Raw genomic sequence first — 13,866 nt, forward strand, 5'->3', positions numbered from 1 at the left:
GATAGATAAATAAATAGAGAGATAGAGAGATAGATAGACAGATAGATAGATAGATAGATAGATAGATAGATAGATAGATAGATAGATAGATAGATACATAGATAGATACATAGATAGATACATAGATACATATATACATAGACAGATATATAGATAGATACACAGATAGATAGAATGTCAGGTTTGATATCGTGGTTATTTGGCGAGGTTTAGATAAAGGTGTAACAGGTGAGCTTCACCGATCCTGTTACATCGTTATCGAACCGAGCCAAATAACCACGATATCAAAACGTTGTAACCTGATATTTGGGGAGGGGGGTAACACGCAGCACCTTTTAAGTTATATTTTTGTCATGTTATAGTCAAACGAGGTATAGAAATTATTAGCATTCTCGTTTAGAAACTACTACCGGAAGTCTGATAATAGCAGATGCCCGAAGCATCTTGGGAATGGCATTGTCAACCAGACAAGTTGTGTTTCTCCAAATTTTAAATAAAATAATTTCAAAGTCTGTTGTGACACAACAATGTTTTACTCTTTTTTTTCCTGTAAAAATAAACATAAGTTTAGGTTTAATGCGAAGATATATGTCACAGGCTGCTAGTGACTGTGACGTCATACGCTTTTTCATTCTTTGCGGGAAGCGACTTGAATTTTTGTTTTAAAATGTTTAAATTCAAAACGCGAAGTATGGAAAATTTAAACGACCTGAAAATTCATTCTATTTTCATATTTAGAACACCACCGTATATATCTGGCATGTTTCTGGCCGTCCTAATGTTTCAAGTAGCTCATTGTGGATTTTATCTGATAAGAATTTCGTACGTACAAAAAGTGTATATATTAGAATAAAAGATGATGTTTGAGCCATTATAAAAACATAGGACGACCAGATACATCCTGGATTTTGTTTTGAGTCATTAAAACGTTTGTCTTTGTCGGAAACCCTTAAACAATGGCAGCAAACTCTGGAAGTGTCTTTAAGTTAACGTTCACCGTACTGAAAATAGAAAAATAAAATTAAACTTGGAGAGAATAGAAAAACATTCTCACTGCATTTATAATTAGTTTTATTAATGACATGGTGTTAATTTCTTTTTAAAAGAGCAAATGTAAGATATATTGTCATAATGTATTTGGAATAATATATTTGGATTGGTTTGAGGTAAGAAATAGAGAATAATACATGTGTGGCCGTTACATACCATTTATCTCACAACGAGTTGTTTTAAAATGTATGTAATGAGCGAAAGCAAGTTTCATACGTTTTTAAACAACGAGTTGTGAGATAAATGGTATCAAACGGACACGAATGTGTTATTCTATTTCTTACATATCCTCAAAAAAACAGGTTTTAAGCTAATTTTAACATCTTTTTTCACTAAACGTGATTTACAACCGTTGCACTTGTAGCTGGCTTACGTGTCACAGATACATGATTGCCAGGTTAACTATACGTCACAGTGAAATCGATTTCCATCGTGCTGTTTTTTATTGGACGTATGGCATTGGTGACCTAGTCATCATTTAGAAACAGCCAGTCGTATGTCGTGAGAGAGATACAGATATATATAAAATTGATATCCGTTAAAATATTTGACTACACGTGTATCTTCATGCAGTTATATATATTGTACTTATATATCTCTTCTATCAAGTTCTGTGTACACATATATGTGGATCAGACAGATGCTATAGGTAGTACTAAACCAAATAACTTCCGGCTGGGTCAAAGTTCGAGGTGCACCCAACTTTTAATAGAGAAGTGAACACCACAAGTCCTGTGATTGGTTATAAATGTGAGTGTGTTGGTTGTAAAAAACATTAGTTTCATCTGGGCTAAAAAAGTATGCAATTTTATTTCATCTAGTACCACTGTATCAAGTAGCCTTGTGCTTGGAACATGTATGGGGTACCTGTAAAAAAAAGTACTCAAATTTTGTGCGGAACTAGGGTAGTCATAGACGCTACCCGTTATCTCAGAAATGAGCAGCTTGACACCCACTTTTTTGTGATTCACTTTAAGGGTGAGGGGTGGTAGTATTTATATCCGTGGCGTCTATGTCGATTGATACGTTACAGGTAGGAGTTTTAGCCACATATGTTACTATTGTCGTCTATGGGATTTGATTTGGTAGTATACACCCTTTACAGTGCTGTCTTTGACCCAACGTTTTATGTGTACTAAGCAACCCAAGACGGGTTTGATCAAACAAGAAAAAAAACTAAAAATTATTTTTATATATGAAAAACATTTTGTTATTATGGGGTAAATAATTCATACACTAGTTTTGCTCCACTATTTTATTCAGGCACACACACACGCGCACAAAAGATAAAACTCATTTTAAAAATAATAATAATAAATTTTTAGAAAGCACCTTAAGATACTCTACTGTTTGATGTGCTATTGTCTTACGTGCTCATAATTATGAAGCCCTGACATCGACATTTTCCATCACGATACAGTATCTACTAATAACAATATAATATAATATAACTGTCAAGCAAGTTTTCGCAAGGGACATAACTGCGGAGATTAAGCGTAAATAAATATTTTATCACTTCTGTGATGTAGTGGTTAAGCCATCGGACTTAATGCTGGAAGGTACTGGGTTCGTGTGTGTGTTTCAAACAGTTTGACATCCAATAGCCGATGATTGATAAATCAATGTGCTCTAGTGTTTTGTGCTTTGTTCTACATTGATAATTAATTATAAAATAATGTAATCCTTGTTTCAGCTTTTGGCAAATTGGCCTTTAAATTTATGGAGGTAATTATATTTGATTGTATGAACAGAAGCAAACAGTAAACACTAGTTACAGTTAATATTTATTAGCATTAAAATACATAATATTGAAAATATATTGAAATACATTAACAAACAACAATAATTAACAGTTGAAATCCCGTAACGTTCTCATGCACCTTGGTTGTCTCCGTTTCTAACAAATGCAACCAAACTTAGTATTGTCATGTCTTTTAGCTCTTAGCACTTTCATTATTTTAATCTGGGTGCTTATACTATCTAGCACTAGCTCGCACTAGTTATGCTAAAGTCGTTCTCGTCACTTCCATACCAGAATATTTCTCAGTTTTGGCAACGGTTTTACATTCATTGTTTCCAGGCCATTTGGGCGACAGGTTTTACATGCGGCTTCCTAAATTGTGTTCCTTTCACGTTACGGGGTGTTTATCGCCACGTCTGGATCATGGTAACAGGACAGCTGCCGAACCCACTACACTAGACCCGTCTTACTTAGTGTAGTGCACATAGCAGAATAGCAACGTGGTCGTTGCTGCTTCAGTTGTAACTCTGAGTCTGGATTCAGATCTCGTGTTGGTGCCTGCTACTTTCCATTGGTCTTTATTAAGATCACGTGAGGTAGTCTCGGTTTACATCACGTGGTGTGATCTTGGTGGAATTTACATCTTCTGATCTGCTTTGAAACAACGTACTATCTGCTTGAAGATCAGATGTTGGCCTCCGTGTATAAATCACGTGATGTCTGCAGTCAGATCACGTGGTCGCGATCTATCCAGTTCTATGTAGGGAGTATTCAGGTGAAATCAACTGGAGTTGATTAACTCGAGTCTAGAACTCGGCACCAGCTTTCAGTGACACGATTCGTTCGTTCCGTTCAGCGTGTTTCAGAAATCTGAAAAATCAAGTAACAAATATATACATTATGTATCAAATAAGCGTTGTTGTATCCCATATTTCACTCAAATATAACATACATGTAAACAACTATATATCATTGGCCACAGCCAAAATACCTTGAACGACGTTTTAAATCAATGTGACGTCACAATAATGAGTAATAATTTTAGGAAACATGTTTATTTTGTGTTGGATTATAACAGAAATGTATTCACAAACATTATGTTGTAAACGAAAATAGGGATACGGCTGCAGGGTTTTTCATGAGAGGAGGCGTTACGTCAAAAAGGGCACCTGCAGTGCTCCAAAGTAAATACAGAATGCATTATACAAAGACAGTTTTTCTCCAAAAACAATAACACCCATCCGACTGAGATGTTACGTCTTTCAACTAAACAGATAAATCTATTTAAGTTATATGCGAAACACTGGATTTTCGGCACATTTTGAAGCTGGCGTACGCCCCTAAAAGCCACCTGCAGGTCCACCCTCGGCACACTGGTCTCGTGTCCTGTTCATATATAATGTATAATGAGCATAATGCTGCAACATTCATTAGTTGATTTCAATTTATTTGTGTCCTTATATCGAATTAAAGTTCAAGCACGATGCCCTGGACACACACACACACACACACACACACACACACACCTTAGCATCTAGGCTGTCTGTCCAGGACAGTGGGTTAGTGAGAGAGAAGTCGATATAGTGGTCTTGCATCTACCCACTGAGTTACCGGCTTCAGTGGCGTCGTGGCAGGCCATCGGTCTACAGGCTGGTAGGTACTGGGTTCGGATCCCAGTCGAGGCATGGGATTTTTAATCCAGATACAGACTCCAAACCCTGAGTGAGTGCTCCGCAAGGCTCAATGGGTAGGTGTAAACCACTTGCACCGACCAGTGATCCATAACTGGTTCAACAAAGGTCATGGTTTGTGCTATCCTGCCTGTGGGAAGCGCAAATAAAAGATCCCTTGCTGCTGATCGGAAGAGTAGCCCATGTAATGGCGACAGCGGGTTTCCTCTCAAAATCTGTGTGGTCCTTAACCATATGTCTGACGCCATATAACCGTAAATAAAATGTGTTGAGTGCGTCGTTAAATAAAACATTTTTTTCTTTCTACCACTGAGTCGTTAAAACTCGCTCTGTGTAGGAGCCGATACCGAGCTGCGAACCCAGTATCTACCAGCCGTATGACCGATGGTTTAACCACGACAAAGATCAAATCTTATACTAGTGTGTTAGCTCAATACACAGAAATTACTCTTACCTCAGCAGCCAACCTCTGCGCCGCTTTCTTTCTGTTGTACTCGGCGCATGACCTCAGTAGTTTGTCTTTCTGACCTTGACCTATTCGTCTGATGAAATCCCAGCATGCCTTGGACAAGTCTCTCAGACCGTATTCTGTTGCTGCGCACAATAATCCTGTTTTAAATTAAAACAAAATCTAATTAATAAATTTTATGAGTAGGCGTACATCAAAGTAGAATGGGAAAACATAAAAGGCATACTTTCCATAAAAGCCAATAATATTAATAATTATACATGGTTATGGTACTAGCAAATATTAAAGCACTGTTTGAAATTAAAATAGGGATTGCAACAAATTCAAGCCTGATTGAGAATACACTCTTATTTTAAGAAAAATCGTTTGCTTAGTTTAAAACATAATCCACACAAAGGACTGTATCCATCTATACTATGATAATGAATATTACAATTTTGAAGAAAACAAAATTGCATCTTTTAATATGGCATCACATACAAGTTTTGGGGGTTTTTTTCTAAAAACTGTATCATTAAAATCTTACCGACAACATTAGTGATGTTGACCTTGACCTTTCCACAGTGTAGAAACTTGACAAAACTGGTGAACACCTCAATGCTGTAGTCTGTTACTGGAATTGTCAACCCATTCACGACGCCGCGACGATTCGCTTTTCTCTTGGATGATTCGTCGCTGGTTTTCCTCTGGTGGTACAAGATCAGCTGGTACATAACCCTGAAATAACAATGTTATTCAATTTTGGTAAATACTTAAAATAAATATGAAAGACAAAAAGCATTATTATTTCTCAAATATTATCTCTGCATCAAGTTTGTTTTGTTTAGCAACACCTCTAAAGCACATTTATTATTAATCAACGGCTACTAGATTTGGCAATTCTGACCCTAAGTCTTCAGCGAAAACCCGCTACATTTACCATAAACAGCATTTCATTAGACCGGCCATAACATATCACAGCCTTTGGTATATAAATCATGGCACGATGCTTAGAAATGGAGTAAAACACAATCAGAGAATGGGTCCACCGAAGGGATTCGATCCTTCGACCAGGTACCTAAGGCAAGAGCTCTATAGTCGAGATAGATCTCGCTCCTCCTGAAGTAAGATGCGTTTTGGCAACATTATCATTACGTCTGCCAAGTGGTTCGTCATTAACAAGACTTTCAACTTTAGAGGACAAACAAAATAAAAGTAAGGTTGGACTGTGCGTCCCCGACCCCTCCCCCGCCACCCTTCGGTTTTTACGGGCCTGCCTAATGCTGGATTGAATGTTTAACTAGTCAATGAAGAGATAGCGGACAGTGTCCGACACCCTATGATATAGTCGTCGATTCGGACATACCTGCTTCGTGTAGCCAAGATGGCTTTAACTCCGTGCACTGCCGCTCTCTCTTTACCCACTAAGAATGTGACGTCACACAGCTCGGGCATGGTCAGGATGTACTGGAGACTGTCACAGAGGGCACTCGTGCTGCTAAATATCATCACTTCCGGTGGACTCTCGTGTCGAACTTTAGTGACAAGTGCAGGCTGTTCATGTCTGAGAGACGTGGAATCACTTGATGAGTAGCCAGATGTCGAGCCGCTATCTAAATGAGAAACATGACACGTGTTTATATATAACGATATACTGTGTATATATATATTAAAATGCTACTATTACTATTACTTATTATTATTATTATTATTATTATTATTATTATTATTATCATACTATAGTTATGTAAACCAATCTACATTATATTATGTGTGAATAGGTACAGTGCAGCCAATCCAAGTATATATCATCAGTGGCGGATCCAAAAAATCCATTTAGGGGGGCCCAATGACATGAGGCGGAATACCAAGGGAACTTTGGGGGAGGTTTGGTGGGTGATCGTAAAAAAAAATGAAAATTATAATATAATAAAATTAAAACTTTCGCAAAATTTAGGCAAAAAAGGTTCAGTTCGACGCCCGAACGTCTCCCCCCCCCCCCTTCCTCCACACACACACACACACACACACACACACACACATACACACTCGTGCGCATTTCTGACCTGGCTAGCTCGAGTCCTGGCTCTTATCAATATCAATAAGGGGTAGGGCTAGAGGTGACTCGAGCTATGACCTGGCTATATATATTAAATTGTATTTTCTAGAAATGAAGACTTGTAACATTAGTATTGTCTGATACATATACATTCAAGAATGTGGCACAATTTACTTTTAAGAAATGTCTGAAGAAAACGTTTTTTTGCGCTAGCGGTTGCTTAACAGTAGCTGTTGCTTAACAGTAGCGGTTGCTTAACAGTAGCGGTTGCTAAACAGTAGCGGTTGCTTAACAGTAGCTGTTGCTTAACGGTAGCGGTTGCTTAACAGTAGCTGTTGCTTAACGGTAGACACCTTTGTGAAACTGGCCCGGTCACCAATAGACTAGGTATGTCAAATTGTGTTTATAAACCTTGTGTATTAGACCGTAACGGTTGCGTGGTAAGTTTCCCATAGGGTGGCTGTCTGCAACTCGCTAGGTTGTGTAACAATACGTCTGTAAGTATTGTTCATTGTCCATTTAAGTTAAACTAACAGGCATATTCATGAATAGTTTAGAAAATGTGTCTTTCTATGAGACTTTCACCAAAACATGTTTTATGTGCAGTCGCATATTTTACTCCTAATGATGTTAACAGCAGTGGCGTAGGCAGGAGGGGGCACGAGGGGCCATCCTCCCAATCAAACCTTATTTTTAAAACTATTAAAATTAATAAAATCATACATATATAAATAAATAAAATCATACATAAATAAATAAATAAATAAATGCATACATACATACATACATACATACAGACATACAGACATACAGACATACATACATACAGACATACATATGTATACATACAGACATACATATGTATACATACATACATACATACATACATACATACATACATACATACATATATACATACATATGTTGTTAGCCTTGCAATTTGCGGGCGATTCGGTGCCACAGGTTCGAGTCCCAGCAACGGCATGGGACAATTTGTGAGGCCAAAAAGGATTTAATTATCCCCTGCGCCAGTGCGTTAATATCTATGTATGTAACAGTCAACCTCGACATAATACAATATATAGATATTCATACATCAATACATACTAGCCAGTGCCAGGTCTGCCCACTGTTTCATGCACGTAAGCGGGATCGACCGCGTAGATTGTAGGCCCCATGCATATGGTTGAGTTAAAGAACTTCCGTTTTTATGGAAGCTTCGATAGCTCAGAGCGTATCGTGGTTAGCCTTGCTATTTGCGGGCGATTCGGTTCACAGGTTCGAGTCCCAGCAATGGCATGGGACAATTTGTGAGGCCAGAAAGGATTTAATTATCCCCTGAGCCAGTACGTTAATATCTATGTATGTAACAGTCAACCTCGACATAATACAATATATAGATATGCATACATCAATACATACATACATACATACGTACATACGTACGTATGTACCTACATACATCATACATAGTGTCACGGGGATCCTATAATACCCGTAACTGAATAAAACACGATTATCCAAATATCTCTCCTAACTGTATATCTATTAGATCTCTCTGTAACGGGCAGTCCAATACCCGCGTGGCTCGGTTCTAGGTATAAACAGAGATAAGATCTATATAAAGTATATATATATATATAGCACGTTTAGTTCACTAGAAAACACAACAAAACACAATACACTTTGGAATCTGTATTAACCTTAAGCTGACAAATATATTTGCCGCAGTTAATTAGTTAATAACAACAATAATAATAACAACCCAGAACTAATCCCTTAATTAGTTAATCACTAGGTGTCTAGTTTCCACAATATTCTAATCACTTCACCGTGATACAACACACACACGTGTGATAATTGAGAAACGCTTCCAGGGGAACTTAATTAATAAAGGAATTACAACTCTATTCCTACTTGGTTAATTTTTAATTAACCCTTAACTACTCATTCAGTAACCTTGTAATACAGAATTAATACTGGTACCTATCACAATAAAGACAATAACATACAGTTTACCTAGGTCTTCTAGGATGACCGGCTAAGCTTTATATTTTTAGAACAGTGAAGCCTACAATTTACTTCGTCAGTTACCGGAAACACTGTCTAAATAATATTGTGTATAATACAGTATTAAAATAGTTAAAGTCACATCAATCACATCAAGGTTATACAACAGAGCAGAAATAATATTTACCAAGTCCAAACGGACTAACGTTCCCTGGGGCCTTCCAATATGTTTCTCCTCGATAAATCTAAATCCTAGCTATTTATTACAAAACCGAATATCGCCTGGGGGCACGTCGCGGTACTTCACGTATCATGTGAATTTTCCACAGCGACCAAGACGACATATTTTCTTAGATGGTCAGACTAGATGTCGCCATTCCGCACAGAACTCGCGGAGGTATTACGTAACTACTGGCCACATGGCCTCCGCACCTGGTCTGGGTGTGTATTGGGCACAGCTCGACCACCGTCGCGCGGAGGTATTACGTAACAAAGTGCCCACCTAGTCTAAGTGCATATTGGGACCGCACACGGCCCTCTAAAACAATTAATATCGCCACAGGCGAAAAGAAATAAGAGCATATTCCGTCACACATAGTGTGAGTCATCCCAATATAGGTCCGCCCCCCCCCCCCCCCAACATAAAATCAGTGATGTTCCCATTTGACGGTGATTATTATGTACAGCACTATAACACCAGTATAATGAGTATTAATATCTCACTAAATGATTATACTTTCGAAATAAAACATTTTAACCAACTTGTGTTTCGTTTAGTTTTTACGATTTCGAAAAACTTATCGAATATACTTTCTTTTTAGTCGTCAGTATCTTTTTAAATGCACCTACCACTTAATTCTCCGTTTGAAATTCCACTGTCGAAATCAGCATTTAAAAAATCCGCGTCCAAAAGACGAGTCTTGGAATGGTAACTCTCCATAGTAAAACCAGGCGTGTTGTATATTTAAGACGTTACGGTATTGACTAATGAAATCGAAATGGTGGCTCATCTATATCACTAGCAGTATTTAAGTAATGCTCGGCGCTGTCAGCAGAGCGGTAGCTGACAGATAGTAAAGCTCTAACGAGTGGAAGACGACACTGAGTGACATGATTACCCGTGTGCTAGACACCTGACTTGTAACAACATGTTCCACTCCGTCACAGTAGGTGCTAAACGCCACCAGCTTAAAGTGTTCGCATTGACAAAAGAAAGTGTGTTTGTTGACAGCTCCTTAATTAGCTATCAGTGGTAAGTTCATTACCGTAATTGTTTTGTAGAATTGTCGTGTCGTGTCAGTTCTGTGGTTAATTAGTATTGTCAAAATTACAAAATGGCAAAGCTCGCTCATCATCTGAGAAAGGTATATGGTCATATTATTATTATACACGACCAAATACTCTCAAATTCAAACAACTCATGAACAATAAACGAATCAGTGTATTAAAGAATTTATCAAAATTAATAAATGTTATTACTAATATCTTTAAACGCTCCCAATGCACCCAAACTAACAGTATTTAAGGATTGTACTGTTTATACTGGAAAATAACTTATTTACTGCATATATTGTCAACCACCATCTTGTCATGTGTATATTGTGAAGTGAATGTGTGTACATGTATACATTTATATTGTAAATCCCAAATTCTTCATATATATATATATATATATATATATATATATATATATATGTTCCTTTATATTATGTAGCCCTCCTATGCCGTTGCTGAACGGCCAGAGTGTAAATAAATTCTGTTCTGTTCTGTTCTGTCAAATATACCCAGACAAAAGAAAGAAAAAAGAAAGAAAAAAACAAAAACATGAGCAATATTAGAGATGAGTTTTTCGTTATCATCTTATATGTAGTAAATAATAAGAACTCTGAACTGAAATACGTTGGTAATTCTTTTTTTCAAAAAACCCAGAAACAAGCACAATTTAAAGTGTGCTATTTAGCTCGAACGGAGCAGAACGTAGTCCAGTGGTAAACCGCTTGCTTGATGCGTGGTCGGTCTAGGATCGATCCCCGCCAGTGGGCCCATTGGGCTATTTCTCGTTCCAGCCAGTGCTCCACAACTGGTGTAACAAAGGCCGTGGTATGTACTACCCTGTCTGTGGGATGGTGCATATAAAAGACTCCTTGAAAAGAGTAGCCCATGAAGTGGCGACAGCGGGTTTCCTCTCTTAACATCTGTGTGGTCCTTAACCATCTCCGACGCCATATAACCGTAAATACAATGTGTTGAGTACGTCGTTAAATAAAACATTTCCTTCCTTCCTATATATCACCGGCCTCGGTGGCGTCGTGGTTAGGCCACGATTGGAAGACAGTTTGGAAAATTATACATTATTGTGATAAGACTTCGGAATTTGTTGACTTACATTTTAAGATAGCACATAACATTATATTCACATATTACAAATTATTTCAATTGGCCGCAATATGTGCTGTCCTGTCTGTGGGATGGTGCATATAAAATATCCCTTGCTAATGATAGCACATAACATTATATTCACATATTACAAATTATTTAAATTGGCCGCAATATGTGCTGTCCTGTCTGTGGGATAGTGCATATAAAATATCCCTTGCTAATGATGGAAAATTGTAGCTGGTTTCCTCTCTAAGACCATATGTCAAAATTACCAAATGTTGGACTTCCAATAGCCGATGATTAATAAATCAGTGTGCTCTAGTGGTGTCGTTAAACCTTTTTAAAAATTATTATTTAGCTAGATCTTTTGCTGACTAAGGCCACTATACCCACTTTTTTCTCACTAGCCATTAGCTCTGTCTTGAACAGATAGCTAAGGTGCGTGCCTAGGACAGCGTGCTTGAACCGCAATTGGTTATAAGCACGAAAATAAGTTGAATGAATACTGATTTTAAAATGTATCTATTTATGTGTGTATACATAGACTCTTTTAATACTGACTGGTTTCTTTATATATATATTTATATTTATTTGTTATATGTGCATGTTTATAATCGTTCTGTAACCGGCCTCAGTAACGTTATGATTAAAGCTGGTACCCAGTGGTAGGTACAGGGACCCCATTTCAATACTGGCCCCCACCCTGTGCAAGGTCCAGGATCTGCGGAGTGGAGGTGTAGTTAATTTGAAAGTGGGATGACACTGTCAGTTCTGTGGTCTGGGGAATACAACAGTGAAACTCCGCTATTACGACCATCGGTGGGACTTATTAAAGCTGGTCTTATTGGTGGGGTGGTCCTTATACCGAATTACGAATATTCAGAATGATGATTGTTGGTGAATATATTTATTGTGCATTTTACGTCCCACAATCCTTCCGAAATGTCGTCAACAATGTCTCAACTGATGAAAGAAATAGGTGATGACGATGTATCTTTGTCATTTGCACTGGACTGCAAGAATAATCAAGTGGTAAGCTTCCTTCAGATTTTTTAAGCTTGGGTGTGTTAACTATTGTCAACAATTGCAACTTACTGGATCAATAACACCCTACCGATGTGATAAGGTGTCCATTAGAACTGTAACGATACGGCGATACAGTATCGTATCGCGATACGAGGGCCACGATACGATACATCGATTCAGGACGGCTGTATCGCGATACGAGGGCCACGATACGATACATCGATTCAGGACGGCTGTATCGGTATACAATACGATACATTCATGTTTTAATACTTTTTGGTAAACAAGTTGAAGCAGAAATTAACAAATTTAGGAACATGCACAGTAGAGCAATGAAAACGTAATTTCAACGTTCAGTTTCTGGAATTACCCAGCATTTGAGGTGTCTATTAATAGTCATCGATGTTGATATCTTTACGTACATCATAGGTTTATTTTTGTTTATGCAATTTACTAAGCTGTCCTTTACTATGGTGGAAGACAAATTCAGTGTACATTCCTATGCTTGCTACTGTTGCCAAAAAGTATCTGTGTGTTCCCTCTACGTCTGTACAGCAGGGGATGTTATAACTGTCCCGTGGTCTGCATTGAAACGTAAATATATTAACAAGTGGATTTTTCTCAATAACAACCTGAAATTCCATTGAACTGCATTGAACAAGCATGTCACGTTCATTTTAATTTCATTTTTATTTCATTTTATTGTCAAGTGACGCGTGTCAAGTGACAATAAAACTATTTTGTAAGACTGGATTTCCATAGAAGTTCACTTTCACGTGTAATGATACACTTTTCACCATGCACGCATGAACAGAAGAACGAACAAGTCATTTTCAAAGTGCAGGCTCCATAGGCGTCCACGTGTCACTTTACATCTTCATGCATGGGTCATGAGTGATTAAAGGGACATTCCTGAGTTGGCTGCAATTTTTTAAATGTTACTGACTAACAGAGACTTTTAACGATTATAATTATATATCAAATATAGTTTTCTGCATAAAACGTTAGTGGCTGTATATTAAACGTGTTTCTGATCGTTCTAATATTTGTACTAGTTTAAATTTCATTATATTTCCTAAAATAAATTTTTTTCGTACGTACGAAATTATTTGAGGACAAAATCCAGTTTGGGCTTCTTACAAATATTAAGACGACCAGAAACACATTGAATATACAGACACTGATATTTCAAACAAGAAAATATATTTAATATGTAAATTTAATCGTAGAACTATTTTATTAGTCAAAAACATCTTACAATGCAGCAAACTCGGGAATGTCCCTTTAAAGAAACGAACATGCTCGTTTTTGGTGAAGTACAGTTACACTAGATTTGTAAGTATGCCTTTTTAAATTAGTTTATCCTTGTTGTTTGTCACAAATTGCTTTGTAGTTAAATTATGTTGAAAATTTAAATACTGTAGTTTCTTCCTGCATTGATTTTGGGTACATTTGACAAAAA

The 13,866-nt window shown here is 37.4% G+C and overlaps 1 protein-coding gene across 1 annotated transcript; it reads right to left on the reverse strand.

Annotated features, from left to right (window-relative positions):
• Positions 1-5,940: 5,940 nt before the first annotated feature.
• LOC121381612 lies at positions 5,941-9,939 on the reverse strand. The gene is made up of 3 exons (XM_041510947.1): positions 9,849-9,939; positions 6,297-6,543; positions 5,941-6,049 (listed from the first exon to the last, which is right to left on the reverse strand). The coding sequence occupies exons 1-3, from the start codon at positions 9,937-9,939 to the stop codon at positions 5,941-5,943; spliced, it is 447 nt and encodes a 148-aa protein (XP_041366881.1).
• Between the last annotated feature and the right edge of the window lie 3,927 nt (positions 9,940-13,866).

Source organism: Gigantopelta aegis, chromosome 9, assembly GCF_016097555.1.
Source record: "Gigantopelta aegis isolate Gae_Host chromosome 9, Gae_host_genome, whole genome shotgun sequence".
Taxonomy (NCBI): domain Eukaryota; kingdom Metazoa; phylum Mollusca; class Gastropoda; order Neomphalida; family Peltospiridae; genus Gigantopelta; species Gigantopelta aegis.

Bases quoted from the DNA above. Each gene is read 5' to 3' on its own strand.
- LOC121381612 (XM_041510947.1), bottom strand. From the start codon at position 9,939: ATGGAGAGTTACCATTCCAAGACTCGTCTTTTGGACGCGGATTTTTTA. The intron at 6,544-9,848 runs GTAGGTGCATTT...TTTCTCATTTAG, and splicing joins TTCAAACGGAGAATTAAGTG to ATAGCGGCTCGACATCTGGC. The intron at 6,050-6,296 runs GTATGTCCGAAT...ATCTTACTTCAG, and splicing joins ATCTTGGCTACACGAAGCAG to GAGGAGCGAGATCTATCTCG.